Source organism: Tupaia chinensis, unplaced genomic scaffold, assembly GCF_000334495.1.
Source record: "Tupaia chinensis unplaced genomic scaffold, TupChi_1.0 Scaffold000197_1, whole genome shotgun sequence".
Taxonomy (NCBI): Eukaryota; Metazoa; Chordata; class Mammalia; order Scandentia; family Tupaiidae; genus Tupaia; species Tupaia belangeri.
The window spans coordinates 544,980-559,146 of record NW_006159672.1 but is presented as its reverse complement, the minus strand read 5'-3'; the positions used below and the strand labels follow the sequence as shown (position 1 = coordinate 559,146).

The following is a 14,167-nucleotide window of genomic DNA, read 5'->3' as shown; positions in this document are numbered from 1 at the left end:
CATATATATTTTTCTCTCCTTTTAAGACAAAGGAAAATGAGGGAACCAGCAGTTAGCGTAATGGCTATGTCGCTGGCCTCCCACGTAGTCGACCGCGGTTCGTGTCCCGGACCCGGTGGCTTAAAACTCACGCCGGGCACGTGTGCGTGCGTGCCCAAGATCCCGAGAGGAGAATGGAGGAGAAGGGATTGCAGCATGACCATCCCCCCTGGGGGGTGATTTCTCGCTTTCTGTCTCTGTGTCTCTCTCTGTCTGTCTGGTGAGCGCACGCGCCCTACAGTGAAAATCTCTCCAAAGACAAAGTAAAATGAGATCATTATCAAATGACAAAGTTAATATTTCACCTTTGGTCACCTCAGCACTCTCCTAGTTATCACTCCCAAATCCTTTAAAACCCACCTGGATTCTTTATTCTGGGTATAGAACATGGAATCAATTTTCCTGGGAATAAGAGGTTGCTTTCTCAAAAAGCCAGGCCCTTCCAATTCAGCAGCCTCCTCCTGAGTGTTTGGCTTACTTCTTACTGGGGTTCAGAAATGTGGGACATTAAACTTAGTCCAACCCCAGGAAAATCTCTGCATACCCAAGCGCAGGCAGAATAAAACTTCCACCCCTAGCCAAACTGATTAGGCCACAATGTCCACAATGTATAGAGGTTTTAACAAAAAGCACACCACTGCCTGATCCCCAAATACTCATAAATGGAATCGCTGCATGAGAAATATCCCAAACTGAACTCAGCCGACATAGCTCTTGCTGCGAGTACGTTTGTTCTGGCCAGATCGGATACAGTGTGCTGGCTCCGTGTGCTGAATGTAATAAACAAAATGTAAATCGAGGAGGAGAAGGCAAGAGAGAGCGATCAGGTGCTCTAGCAGGCTGCCTCAGAGTACACTTTGATAAATAACTTAGGAGCTGAGTAAATAAGCACATTTCCCCCCTTTTTTTCTTGAGAATCTGCTTTTGATTTCCCCTTTCAGACTCAAAATATGACTAGTTTGGGAGGGAAAAAACATGCTGCTCTGTCCCAGGGGGCAGGACCCTATTTGCAACATGCATTATATTAAGCAAAACAGACCCCAGATCCTTGCTCTAAGATGCACATGGAGGTGCCATCTGAGACACTCCTCTCAATAAGCCACACAGATTACTGGAAAGACTAAAGGGAGAAATGGTCTTGTGGAGTATTGGGCTTAAGGCCTGATGGAATGTTAGGTGGTTAATCATAAGACAAAAAATATATCTGACTTCTATTTTTATTTTCTTGGCAGAGCTAGCTCTATTGGCCTGCCAATATGTTCCCAAACCTGAGCCCATTTAAAAAAATAAATAAATAAAAAGCTGTGTAGAAAATAGGCGGATATGTGCTGTCATAAATTTTGAGAATGGCAGCCTCAGCAGTGACACTCCCAGGCAGGCTCGAACACCTGAGATCAGGCTGGGAAGGAGCCAGGCTGCCTGAGGTGACCTGTGGAGCTATTCTTATCAATTCGAAGGGGCTGCATGGGGAAGATCTTGTGGGCAGCAGACACTTTATTTATTTATTTTTTGACTTTTACAAATAACTTAATTATTTTACTGCCAAGGAACCCAACCCTGGGGGTTGATGGTCATTTCAGGCTGTGTCCAAGTCTCTGCCCTTAACTGGCCACGGTCATGGTTTCCTTTTGCCCTCTTGACTGCTTCTCATGCCAGAGCCAGCATTCTCAACTGAAAAGTTGCAAAACACACATCTTAGGCATTAATCACCATAGGCAAATCAGTAACTGACAGGATGAAATGGTTGGAAATGTGCTGTCTTAACTGCATCCTCTATACGCTGCAAATCAGAAGGCTCTGTCGCTTGACTTGCCCTAGTTGGAGCATAATGACAGATAACGTCAAGAGAACCAAGTGCTTTGAAATGGCTTTACAAAACGGAGTCAGACCAAAGTGTGTGTCCTCAAAAGGCCAGGACTTTTACAAATAACTTAATTATTTTACTGCCAAGGAACCCAACCCTGGGGGTTGATGGTCATTTCAGGCTGTGTCCAAGTCTCTGCCCTTAACTGGCCACGGTCATGGTTTCCTTTTGCCCTCTTGACTGCTTCTCATGCCAGAGCCAGCATTCTCAACTGAAAAGTTGCAAAACACACATCTTAGGCATTAATCACCATAGGCAAATCAGTAACTGACAGGATGAAATGGTTGGAAATGTGCTGTCTTAACTGCATCCTCTATACGCTGCAAATCAGAAGGCTCTGTCGCTTGACTTGCCCTAGTTGGAGCATAATGACAGATAACGTTAAGAGAACCAAGTGCTTTGAAATGGCTTTACAAAACGGAGTCAGACCAAAGTGTGTGTCCTCAAAAGGCCAGACCTTCCCAAGGGCCTGGAGGTGGCACCACAGTGAAACACACCTTCCCTGGGCCTGTCTTTCCTTCCTGCACTGATGTGACAAATGGCACACAAATGAAATGGAGCCAATTTCAATGGTAGTCAGGCTTACGGACTCCAAAGGTGACATTACAATTACAATTAAAACACAGCAAAACAAAACACTGAAAATGGAGGCACACCCGTTGGTCAAGATGACCTCTGGCCAGCTATAGCTCAAGCTGGGTACCAAAGGCTCCTCTGTCAGCAGTGCCTTGTAGTTAATGACCCAGTGTGAGGAAGGGAGGGTCCTGGGGGACTCTAAGGGGCCAGCGTCAACTGTGTGGCTGTGGCAGCTAGCTACGAAGAAGGAAGCATTTCAGTATGTAACCACCTGTTGGAATCTGTTAGGGTGGGTGCATCTAATTATTTTAAATGATGTGAAAAACATTATCAAGCCAATCAGCATGAAGTACCTTCATTTTAAAGCATATGTGACATGGTCCTATTAGGGGAAATAAACAACTCACAGTTTGTACTTCAGAATAAAAGTAAAACAACTTAAAAGAAGGTGGTGTCAGTCTTTTAGGAAGGGCCAGAGTCAAGGAGGGCCTCAAAGAGAGCCTGTGGCCAGAGGCACTATAGGTCCAGGCCGAGGGTGGGCTATGGCAGGTGAAGGTCATGGACTCTGGTGCTGAGAAAAGTTCTGGGCTCCCAGCTGCCTGGCAGAGAACAACTTCACTCTGCCATCTCTCTGAGGGTCTCTTCTGCCCTCTCCTGTCTCTCTCTTTCCTTCTCCCAGGGCTATACATGATCCCTGCCTGGCTCGAGTCCTGCTGTCTGGCCTACCAGGGCAAATGACAAATGTTATCTTTCAGAGCGTGATTTTAAGAAAGAACACAGAAAGATCAATTAGAATGAATCATGAATGGGCCGCCTCTCCGTTCTAAAAGCCTTAACATTTTATTACTGAGATCATCATATATATATGTCATAGAATTATTGAGCTTTAGGGTTGGAAAGCTCTTGAAAAATTCAGCCCAACCTCTTCATCTTACAGCCTGGGAAACTGGGGATAGGAAGCCAAGAAAGACTGAGTCACAGGGCAGGGTAGGATGCAGATTCCAAGGTGGCATTTAGCAACTCTCCTGACTCAGGAGCCAGAGCTCCTACTCTCCTGTCAGGGGTGGCAGGAAGACAAGGACAGGATGGTACCTGGCAGGAAAGTCACTTGCAAAGACCTTGCACAGAGTTGCTTTCAAGGGTCCTCAGCTGACTCCAGTACGGGCGGCCCCAGGGCACACCTTCGTGCAGGTTCTACCTCTCAGAGGGCACAAGCAGACAGAGTCATTCTGACCAGTTCTGCATCTCCAGCTGGGAACTTCTGCAAGGGATTTTTATTCCTGAGAACCTAGCTGGGGTCTCACATTAAACCAAAGTCTTTAATGTCACATTATCCATAGAGTAACTTATAGGCCTTTCCACCCTTTTTGTTTATTTTATTCTATAATTTCTCATTTAATTGTTGTATATCTTTGTAGGGTATAACATGGATTTTCAAAGCATATATGCAGCATGTGATAGTCAAATCAAGGATAATACCAACAAAGAACACTACATTATGATGTGTACTGTTAATTCTTTGCTCCACTGGTTGGACGGTCTTTTTTTTTTTTGCTCTGTTTCTCTCATTCTTTGGTCATATGGAAAGGTCCCAGCCTCATGGTCTGAGGTTTCTCTGGTCATGCCTGTGGACACATGCTGTGTCCAGGCTAACCAAGACTGGTGTTGGCATGAGGACTTTGAGGATCTTGTGGGGGTCTCAATCTCTTTCTCTTTCTCTCTCTCTTTCTCCCTATCTCATACACACACGTGTGTGTGTGTGTGTGTGTGTGTGTGTGTGTATTTGGCAATGTCTGGTTTTTTTTCACTCAGTCATGGTTTGCTGTTCCACCATCCATTTGCCCTGTCTAACTGCATTCTTCTGTTGGTTGAAGGCATTTTTCCTGAGCCCCTCCCAGCCCCCACATCTGCCACCCCCTATCCATCCAGTCTCTGGTATTACAGTTGCCCTCTCCACTTCTGTATCTTTAAATCTTCCAATTTCTGCCGCAGAACGTAGGCATTCAGTATATATTGAGCAAGCACATATATTACAGGCTTTTTCCCTCAAAGTCTTCTGCATTTATTTATCTGAGTATATCCTTCATTTAAGCAGAAAGACAAATATTTGAAATTCTCCTAACTCCCTTGAAATGAGATAGGGCCTCCCTTTACACATGTCTTGACATCTAGGAAAATCAGGAAAGATGAGGTCCCTCTGAAGAAATCTGGCTCTGGACAAAAAGAGGTCACTGAGACCACAATTATGGGCATGGCCTCTTAGCTTGCTAATCACAGTCACAGTGGCCCTCAAATCCCTGCTCCGGCTTGCTCCTGGGCCATTTGGAAATCCATGTTTAGCTTTTGTCATATTGCTCCCTTTAGCCCAAGGAATAGAAGTGCAACAAGGCATTTTTCTAGTCACGCTTCCAGCCACGAAGGGAGCAGGCTGCTACTCAAGAAGCAAGCGGGCTGGGCTGCTCCTAAGTTGCCGCATCCCTGACAGAACAGTGAAACCCTGGTGCAACAGGATAAATAGAGTGAGGTGGACAGACTTCTGCTTCCCTCTAGTAGAGAAATGATTTTCTGGATCAGAGGGGAGAGCAGAGGCCTTCTCATAACAAGCCACCATAGGCTGCTGCTTCTTCTTTTATGAAAAATTTGATCTATTAATTTCTTCCATAAGTGTTAGAGAGAGAAACTCCTGCAAGATCTTCATGCCACTATCCATTCCCAGCCTCAGCCAGCCCTGCATCATGGGGAAACTACACGCCTGGTGTACAATGAGGTCTCCAGACCTCAACCAGGAGCCCTCCCATGTGAGATTGCCTCACATTAGGTTGCATTCTACAACTGTGCTACCACCTGGCCCCAGAAAGCCTTGCTCAGGATATGGGCAAAACCACTAGCCCCTTGATTGCCTGAGACACCTTAGCACAAAGCGAGCCTGATTGCTTAAGGCAGGTGTCAGAAAGAACTTAATTTCAACTAAGAGTGAGGCCAGGTTCAAAGAGAGCATATTAAAGGTATTGAGAAGATACTAATATCAGTCACTTCTTTCTATCCCTTTATAAGAGAGAGAGGGAGAGACAAGAGAGAGGCGTTTTTTTCTGACAGTCTCACTGTGTCATGAACCACCCGTGCCAGTACCCAACCTATTCAGGTTGGCCTGGGAACTAAACCTGAGCCTCCCATGTGGCTTCTAGCCTCCCAAGTGGTGGTGATACTACATGTGTACCCCAGTGGCTGGGTCCACTAACTTCTTTCTTTAAGGACCATGTCTAAAAAATTAAACATCATACCAGTTAAAGATTTTTTTAAAGAGGTTTTTGCCTTAGGGTACATGCACTTACCAGAGAGAGAGAGTGAGAGAGAGAGAGACAGAGAGACAGTAAGAGTGAAAGTGAGAAATCACGCCCCCCTCACCCCCCCCCAGAGAGGATGGCCATGCCACAATCCCTTCTTCTCCCCTCTCCTTCTGGAATTTTAGGTACATGTGCACACGTGCCTGATGTGAGTCTCAAGCCACCTGGTCTGGAACTTGAACCACAGTCAGTCATGTTTATTCCAGTGACATAAACACTTGCCATCTACTGGCCCACCAGTTAAAATTTTAACTGAGAATTCCTAGATATTGTTAATGAAGAAAGAAGGCAGAAAGATATATTAATTTATTTATTTACAAATAAAATTGTGTTAATTTTACATTTTAAACACACATACCCTTAGTGCTTTGATTGCAGGAGTACACTATGTTACTACCACCTGGTGGCAGTGTACTTAAATATAGAGTTCAATTTTGAGTAGCAAACAAATGCTTGAGAAACCTGGTGACTTGAGAAATATGCCAGCCTTTTTGCAGTAAGAGTACATGCCCAAAGTCCAATTAGGAGGTGGGGAAGAGAGGAGATGGCCTTGCGGAGTGATGCCATGCCCCTTGCAGGGTACTTCCTTGCTTTCCTTCTCTTTTCTCTTCCTCTGTCTCTCTCTGGTGAGTGTGTACTTTAAAAAAGAAAAGAAGGCCAATGCTGTGAACCTGAGTACAGTAAGTTGTGGCAAATGTCACAGTAGGTTGAACTATATGATCTGGTGCATAAGAAATTACAGAATGTTTGTAATGCCCAGGACCAATGGAATTCCTAGCGCTGTGTTCACCCAACACAATAGGGCACACTACTTTCTATTTGCCCCACCAGTCAAATTTTCTTTCCTTTCCTTTAGTTTCCTCTCTCTAAATTACTGAAAACATTTACTATAAAGGGTAGCAATTGCTGTCTGTGAAACAGAAGCCATTCAGATTATTAAGCTATCCCAACACTGACAAACAGGGACAAAGTCTTGACCCACCAGGGAGTCAAGATATTCATCATAGTCCAAAATCTCAGGCACTCACCAAGATTGTACCACATGTCTCTGATTTCAAAGCCAATCTGTCTCCTCATATCTCCATACCTGGAAACCAGGGAAAGGAAAAATGCTGAGTCATTCTAAGAGCATTTGAAAATCAAACTAGAATTATTTTAAGTGCAATTAAAAGTCTTTCATCATTGAGCAAAGAAGGGAAAATGTGAAAGCTTCAACTTCTTTTGGCACCACCACGACCAACAACAACAAAAAAATCAAAGGAGTAGGAATCCAGCCGAGGGAATCTCACTTCTCATCACTGAAGATTATGTAACATCCTCCCTCCTCCTGTGGGAACATGGGGGAAGTTGTGGAGAGTAATGCATTTTCCCTTCTTCAATCTCTTGTCTCTGTGGCCTAAGGGAGGGTTCATTTCCCATGCATGTTGTCAGCATCTATGCACCGCAGACACCAAATAACATCCCACTGCACACAGTAAGCAGTGTTCCCATGTTGAAATCAAGCCGAGAGTCAGGGCAAGCCTCTTCCAAATTTCTGGCATTCTTCTATATCATTTTAAATGGAAGGAAGGACTAGGATGTCAACAAATATTCTGCTGTTTTTGTTTATCAGGGAAAAGAAATGCTAATTTTCCTCCCCGGTGGGTGAACAGAGGAGGTGTGTGTTTCCTGAGTAAACAGAATTTGATGCTTCAGAAGATAAACCTTTATTAGTTTGTGAGCAATTTAACTTTTTCCTTTATTGCCTAAGGAAAAGGCTGATTATATTAAAAATAATAATCTGCAAAATTATCATACAGTATTACAGTTTAGCAGCTGTCTCTCTGAGCTTGCTCTGTTCATCCTCATGCCAGCTAACATGGAAAGGAAAGTCCTGATTACAGATGACCAAGTTGTGGCTCTTGAGGTGAAGATCCTGCCGGTAAATCAACAACCACAGCCTGCTGCCACCTTATTATAAAAGTCTCTGGTGCTCTAAACACCTGTCTGTCACTCACGGCAGGAGAGGGCTACAGCAGGTGTGATAATCTCAACCTTGGAAGATAAATCTCACCTGGCAGGTCTGTCTTGGCATGCAGGAGTCTACCAGCCTCAGCCCACAGTTCAGGTAAGAGAAACTGAACTGCGAGCATAAGATTCTTCCCATCAGGATAAGCTGATCTTCTGAGGCCCATGTATTACCTACAAGCTTTGCTCAACAATCACTTTGGAACATGAAGGGAAATTGCAGCAGGGGGATGAGCTTACAGCATGGCCAAGACCACAGTGAGGAAAGGTCCACCATCCATGGTCACTGAAAGCATGCCAGCAACAAAGCTACTGGACCCAAGCTTATGAGTGATGGAATAGCACCTTGCCAGGTATACCTTGCCTCCCAGATTGCCCAGGAGACACATGGTCCGCATGTAGTTATGTGCTGCATCCTTTTGAGGTCTGGAGTACCAGTTTCCTAATCTCCGTTTAGCTCTTGCACAAATGACAGAGGGATCCCAGCAGCTGCTGCAGCCCAAGCCAGCAGGATGCAGTTGGCTATCTAGTGATCTAGCAGGCTGGCATCCTCCTAGCACTTACTAGATGAGAGAGGAATGCAGAAAATGAAACCAGGCCCAAAGCCTGGGCTGATTTTCCCCTGAGGTTAGTAAGGATTGTGGTGCCCTGGTGTAGTAGTCCCTTTGACCCCAGCAGGCATTGGGCAAACCTAGGAGCATGATATTTGGATAGAGATGTCCACAAAACACCCCCTCCCCCCCAGCCCCTCTGACCCACTGTCACCTGTGAATGGACCCTAACACATAGGGGACGCCAGAGGCTCAGAGGGAATGTCTTTGGCTTATCAATTACTGACTACCTCAAGTTTTAAACACTCTTCTCACATCCAAGCCACCCAGAATTCCTTCTTGTCCTGGGGTAATAGCTCTCAAAAAATAAGAACACCTACTGCTAAGCTGATCCTCTCAGGTGTCTGTGCTTCTCTATTCCACTCTTACTCTCAGGTCCTATGATGATTAGAATCATAAAAGGTCTAAAGAAATCCTAAAGAGTACAAATTTATGCACAGGAGACCTTTAGTAGCAGTGGGTTTAATATTTGCAGATTGGGTCACATAAGAGTGACCCATGGTAGAGATCTGCCATTTTTTCAGAGTGGGTGTTGAAGTCTAGATGCTGGGGGGGCATGCATGGGGAAGGCTACCAAGTGGGAATTTACACCCTCAGGTGCATTTTACTGTCTTCTTTGCAGAAAATGAAGTGCCTCAGCAGTGCTTGAGAACCACTGGGATTGGCAAAGATCTGAGGGCACATCCCTTGAGGGAGTCAGGCCCAAGGCATAGCGATGTGGAAAATGTTGTTTGAATAGTCAAATAAGATAGGGGTACTCAGGGCTGGTGGGTGGTGTGGTGGATGAGGGCACTGAACTTCCACATGGCTGACCATGTGGTTCAAGTTCCGAACCTGGAGGCTTGTTTTCTCACTCTTTCTCTCTCTCACACTCTGTCCCTCTCTGGCCAAATGAAAGAAAGAAAAGAAAGAAAGAAAGAAAGAGGAAGAAAAAATAATTCTTTAAAAAAAAACATAGGTGTACTCAAGCCTGGAACAAAGGTAAGAAGGAGTAGGGAGCTAAAGGGTGGGTGTGACTGGGTATCCCTGGCAGAGAGATTGATCTTTTCTTCGTTTTAATAAGAAAGTAGCTTTGATGAATCTATATATGCCTCAGAGTAATCCTGAATAGTTACAGCTGTCACCAGGCTTCTAGAGGGCTTCCCAAACCATTTCTAATTTCTTCCCATGGAGAAGGGAAAATGAGAATAGTTGGGAGTGTTTAGGCTACTGCTCATTAGCTGGGAACACAATTGCAGAGCTGGTAGCAACCTTCACAACTATAATTAAATTCCTCTCTAACAATTTATACTGTAGTGAGGGAAGTGATCTAGTGCTAGAGCAGGGAGCAAAAGGATGTGGTCACCGTCTCAGGGTAAGGCGAGAAAAGGATCTATGTCTTCAGACTCCCAAATCCACGGTCTTTGCTCCACTGCACATATCTCTATTACCAGTAGACACCTTCTAGGACTTTACAGCACAGCCCTCCTTCAGAGGGCTTCCCTTTCATTTGAGTCTCACAATAAGACTATCAGGGGGAACAGACAGACACTGCTATCCTCATTTTGTCAATGAGAAAGTAGAGATTCATGATGGTGGATGAATGTGCCTGATTCCACAATATTAGAAGAGTGTGGAGCTGGAATCGGGGTCTCCTTATCACACCTAGTATTCTTGACCCACCTACAAAGTGAATGAGCTTAGGAATGCAGGCTCATGAGGCAGCCTTTCCACTGCTCAGGGAGATATAGGATCCTACCTCTAGGCTAGGAACCTGACATAAAAGAGTGTGAATTGGTCTTTGTGGCCTGATCTTAGCACCTGATTTTGTGCATCTTCAACCCAAGAAGCAGAAAGTTTGTCCACCAGAGATAGTCCAGGCTTGGGGGTAAAGCCACTCTGAGGTGAAACTTAAGCACATGGGCAAGTTACACCATTCTAACCCCCAGTATCCTCATTTGTAGTAGTGGGAAAATGATTCATGATGCTCATCCCCCTAGGCTTTTGTAAAGGATGAGAGAGAGAAAGAGAAAGAGAAAGAGACAGAGACAGATGATGTTTCTGTCTCATCTACCAAGCACTCAAACCAGGCTAAAGCCCCTTGTTTAAAATCTTTAACTGGATCGCATGATAGCATCCTCCTCATGGACTGAGGTCCATGCTATGGTCACTTAGGTCAACTCTTTTGTGAGGATTTACTGAGTACTTACTGAAGGCCAGATAAAAAAGACAATATGGGGATATGAATATGGAAATATAAATATGAATATGTAGAAAGCACAAGACCCACAGACCTCAGGCAATTATCATCGTTGTAGGAGAGATAGACACTAATAAGAAAGGCATGCAAATAGGGCCAGCCTGTGCCTAGTGGTTAAGTCAGCCAGATCCTGTAAGGGCGACTGTGGTTTGAATCCCTGCACTAGTGGCTTGAAAAACATACCAAGGCGTGGGCATGGATGTTCTAAATCCCAATGGGATGAAGTAATGGAGGAGAAGGGACTGTGGCATGACTATGCCCCATTAGGGAATGCTCTCTGTCTCTCTCTTTGGCAAGCATACATGTTCTCTGGCAAATAAAAAGAAAATGTGCAAGATATATTTGGTATACAAGTACATTTACGAATGTGATATAATCAAGTTAAGATGAGGTCATATTAGAGCAAGTTGGGTCCTAAATCCAAATACTCATATCGTTATAGGAGAGGGAAATATAGAGATACAGACACATCCCAGAAGAATTTCAGGTGAAGACAGATGCAGACACTGGAGCTATGCAGTTAGAGCCAAGCAACAACGACAGCCAACAGAAGCCAGGAGAGTGACATGGAACAGATTCTCCCCACAGAGCCGCTGAAAAAGAGGTAACACTCCTGACATCTTGATTTTAGATTTCTGGCCTTCATTACCACAAGATAATACATTTCTGTGGATTCAAGCCACAAAGTGTGTGTTCACTGTTATAGCAGACTGACCTAGAAAACAAATACAATAAGCCATTGGATTGATATCCTGGACCAATAAATAGTTGAGACCCTCAGTTTGAAAAATGTATCTCAGGAAGAAGGATTAGACTGAGAAAGCCCAAGACCCTTAATGTTTGAATGGAGGAATAAGAGCCTGGCAATGAAACAATAGCCAAGAAGCAAGGGAAAAACCTAGAGTGGAGTTCTAGGAGAGAAAAAAAGGGTGCTCAGAGATGGAGAGAAAGGAAAACAATACTGAAGAATTCAGGGAGAGCAACCAGAAAGATGGAATCAGTGCTGACCTGGCTGGAGGCACTGCAGGCCTACAGGGCCTGTAGCCAGAGTCAGGAGTGGGTAGGCGGTAAGAATATGGGATGAGGAAAGGCAGAGAGACCTGCAGGGAGTTGGTGGATGGAGTGAGGCATTTTTATTTTAATGAGTAAGACTGAAAGATTCCTGGAGAGGTAAGAGGGGATGGGACCCTAAATGCAACCAATGGGAACAAATCTTGTTAGACACAGATCTGATGTGAAAGTGCCCTGCCTGCATCAAGCTTTATCATGCACATCGCCAGTGTACCTGAGTTACTTAACTGGCTTTTCCAACATGAAGTTGGCACAGGGTTACCACTTGTTAAGTTCATCTCCCTGGCCCACTTCTAATTCTTAAAGTGAATTTACTTTGAGTAAGTTGAATCTCTTGAAAAAAAAAATTGATACAGACACAAATTAACTGGTCATATTTCCTGCTATAATCTGAAATATGCAATTGCAGCTTCTGACTAGGTCACATGGCAAAACGGGAATCATTACAGCATATTTATTTCCTTTTAGTTTCTCTAAAGTCCTATCTACAGTTGATATAATGCATTGGTTTTTCAGAACCCAGTGTTTGGTTAAGATGACTTTTAATGTGGTATTTTGGTTCATTTGTGCAATGTGTCTTCTTAGAAGTTTGAAGGCTTGTAGGCTTAGGAAAAAAAAAGGGACGGAAGGCAGCCTGGGGACCGAATTGAGTAAGGGTCTCTGTGAAGAATGCGCTATGCACACAGTTTAAATTCATTGACCCATTCTTTGCCATCAAACTTTATGCTCTTAGGCTGAAAATTCTAAATAGGCATTTTATGCTTAGACTCACCAATTCATGAACCCTTCTCTTCCAGAACAAAGGCTAGTCCTGAACTGAGAAGCTCCTTTGCAGCCACATGCCACATTGTCCCTTAGGAGGACACGCAATGACTTGCATACTGAAATTGTCAAGCTGGCTGCTAATCAAAAGTCCACTCTTTTACACATACTTTCTGAGCCCCAATAATGTAAAAAGGTTTGGGGAGGGGGGGGGATAGGAGGGAGAAATGGCCAGGTTTAGCATTCTGTTGCTATCTCTGTCCTTCCTTAGGCGTCACGGGCACCAAGGATGTCTGAAGGTTGAGCCAGTTAAATTTTCTTATTATGGACTTTGATTCCTAGGGGTTATTTATTTTGTGGTTCACTGGCAAATCTTGTACTCAATTTGGGTTTGACATAATCAGTTCTGTGCGTGGTATGGCCCATTCTTTTATGCTACTCTCATGTACTTTGGGGGACGTCTTTGGAATGGATATCCTAATTATCTCTCAACCTCCATCATCAGGACAAAGAGCTAAACAAAAGGCAATGAACAGGCAGGTCTTATACTGGTGGAATTTTCTATTGTTTTCAGCCACAATGCTATAGACCAGGCAGAGGTGAAGAGGTCTAAAGATCAGCAGGGAGGGAGTGAAGGGTGGTCTGGGGGTTGGGGGCTTCCCACTCAGGTGGTTCTGGTGGATTCACACACCCTAGAGTAGCAGACAGACCTACAGGGCAAGGTCCTAAGGCTACTAATGGGTATGAGGGAGTCGAGACTCCAGGGGCTTTTCCCTTAAGAAGATAAGCATGTGCATCATGCTCCCCTGTGCTCCAAGACAGCAACCAGCCATTTGCATAGAGTGTGGAGTCAATTCTCTTATCTTTGGCCCCCAAGGTCCCCAGATCCTGCCATTCTCTTGTGCTTTAACAACCCTCTTTGCTTGTAGGTCAGGCCATGCCCTTTGGGACTTTATGTCATCATTTGAGCTGGTAGTCAGCTCTTGTCAGTCAAACTGGCAAACCGCTTAGCCTCCTTCACCATCTAGCCAGGAGTCCAGGCTGCCAGGAAGTCTTCTGGCTCCCTAGTCTGAGCACTACAGGCTATATCTAGGCTGCCAAGGTGCTTAGTCACTACTGCACTTATGTTCCACTCCACTCTTAATTTTTGCTTCTCTACTTCCTCCCTAGACTGTGAACTTCATCACGAGATCTATATCTTTCATTATAGTTGCCAGAGGGTACATGCACTAGTCAGAGAGAGGTAGTGAGAGAGAGAAAGCACTTCCAATGGGGTGTGGTTATCCTGCAATCCCTTCTCCATTTCTCCATTCTGTCAGGATTTGGGGCACTCATGTGACTGGTATGTTTTTCAAGCTGCTGAGGTTGGGTCCAAAACCATGCTTGGCTACATGGATCCAGCTCCCTTAATCACTAGGTTATGGGGCTGGCCCAAATTTATGTCTTTTCTGTCCTTCTCCAGCATGAGGACCATGGCCTGACTGAGCAAGGAATATTTATACTCAATCCCTTTTCACTAGATAATTTTAAGCGAATCAGAACATTTCTAGGCACCATATGTGCCTAGAAAATTTAAGCATTTGGGTAGGATGTCTGTCTTAAAATATTTCTTACGCAGGTTTTGCTGTGAAGAAATAAAATTTGCAAATGCATC

The 14,167-nt window shown here is 44.5% G+C and overlaps 1 protein-coding gene across 1 annotated transcript in view; it reads right to left on the bottom strand.

Annotated features, from left to right (window-relative positions):
- Positions 1–14,167, bottom strand: part of DOCK1 (dedicator of cytokinesis 1) — a 597,377-nt gene that overhangs the window by 102,467 nt on the left and 480,743 nt on the right. Inside the window, exon 41 of the mRNA XM_014587219.2 lies at positions 6,852–6,910. Coding sequence (XP_014442705.1) covers positions 6,852–6,910 — 59 coding nt within the window. The remainder of the gene's footprint in view (positions 1–6,851; positions 6,911–14,167) is intronic.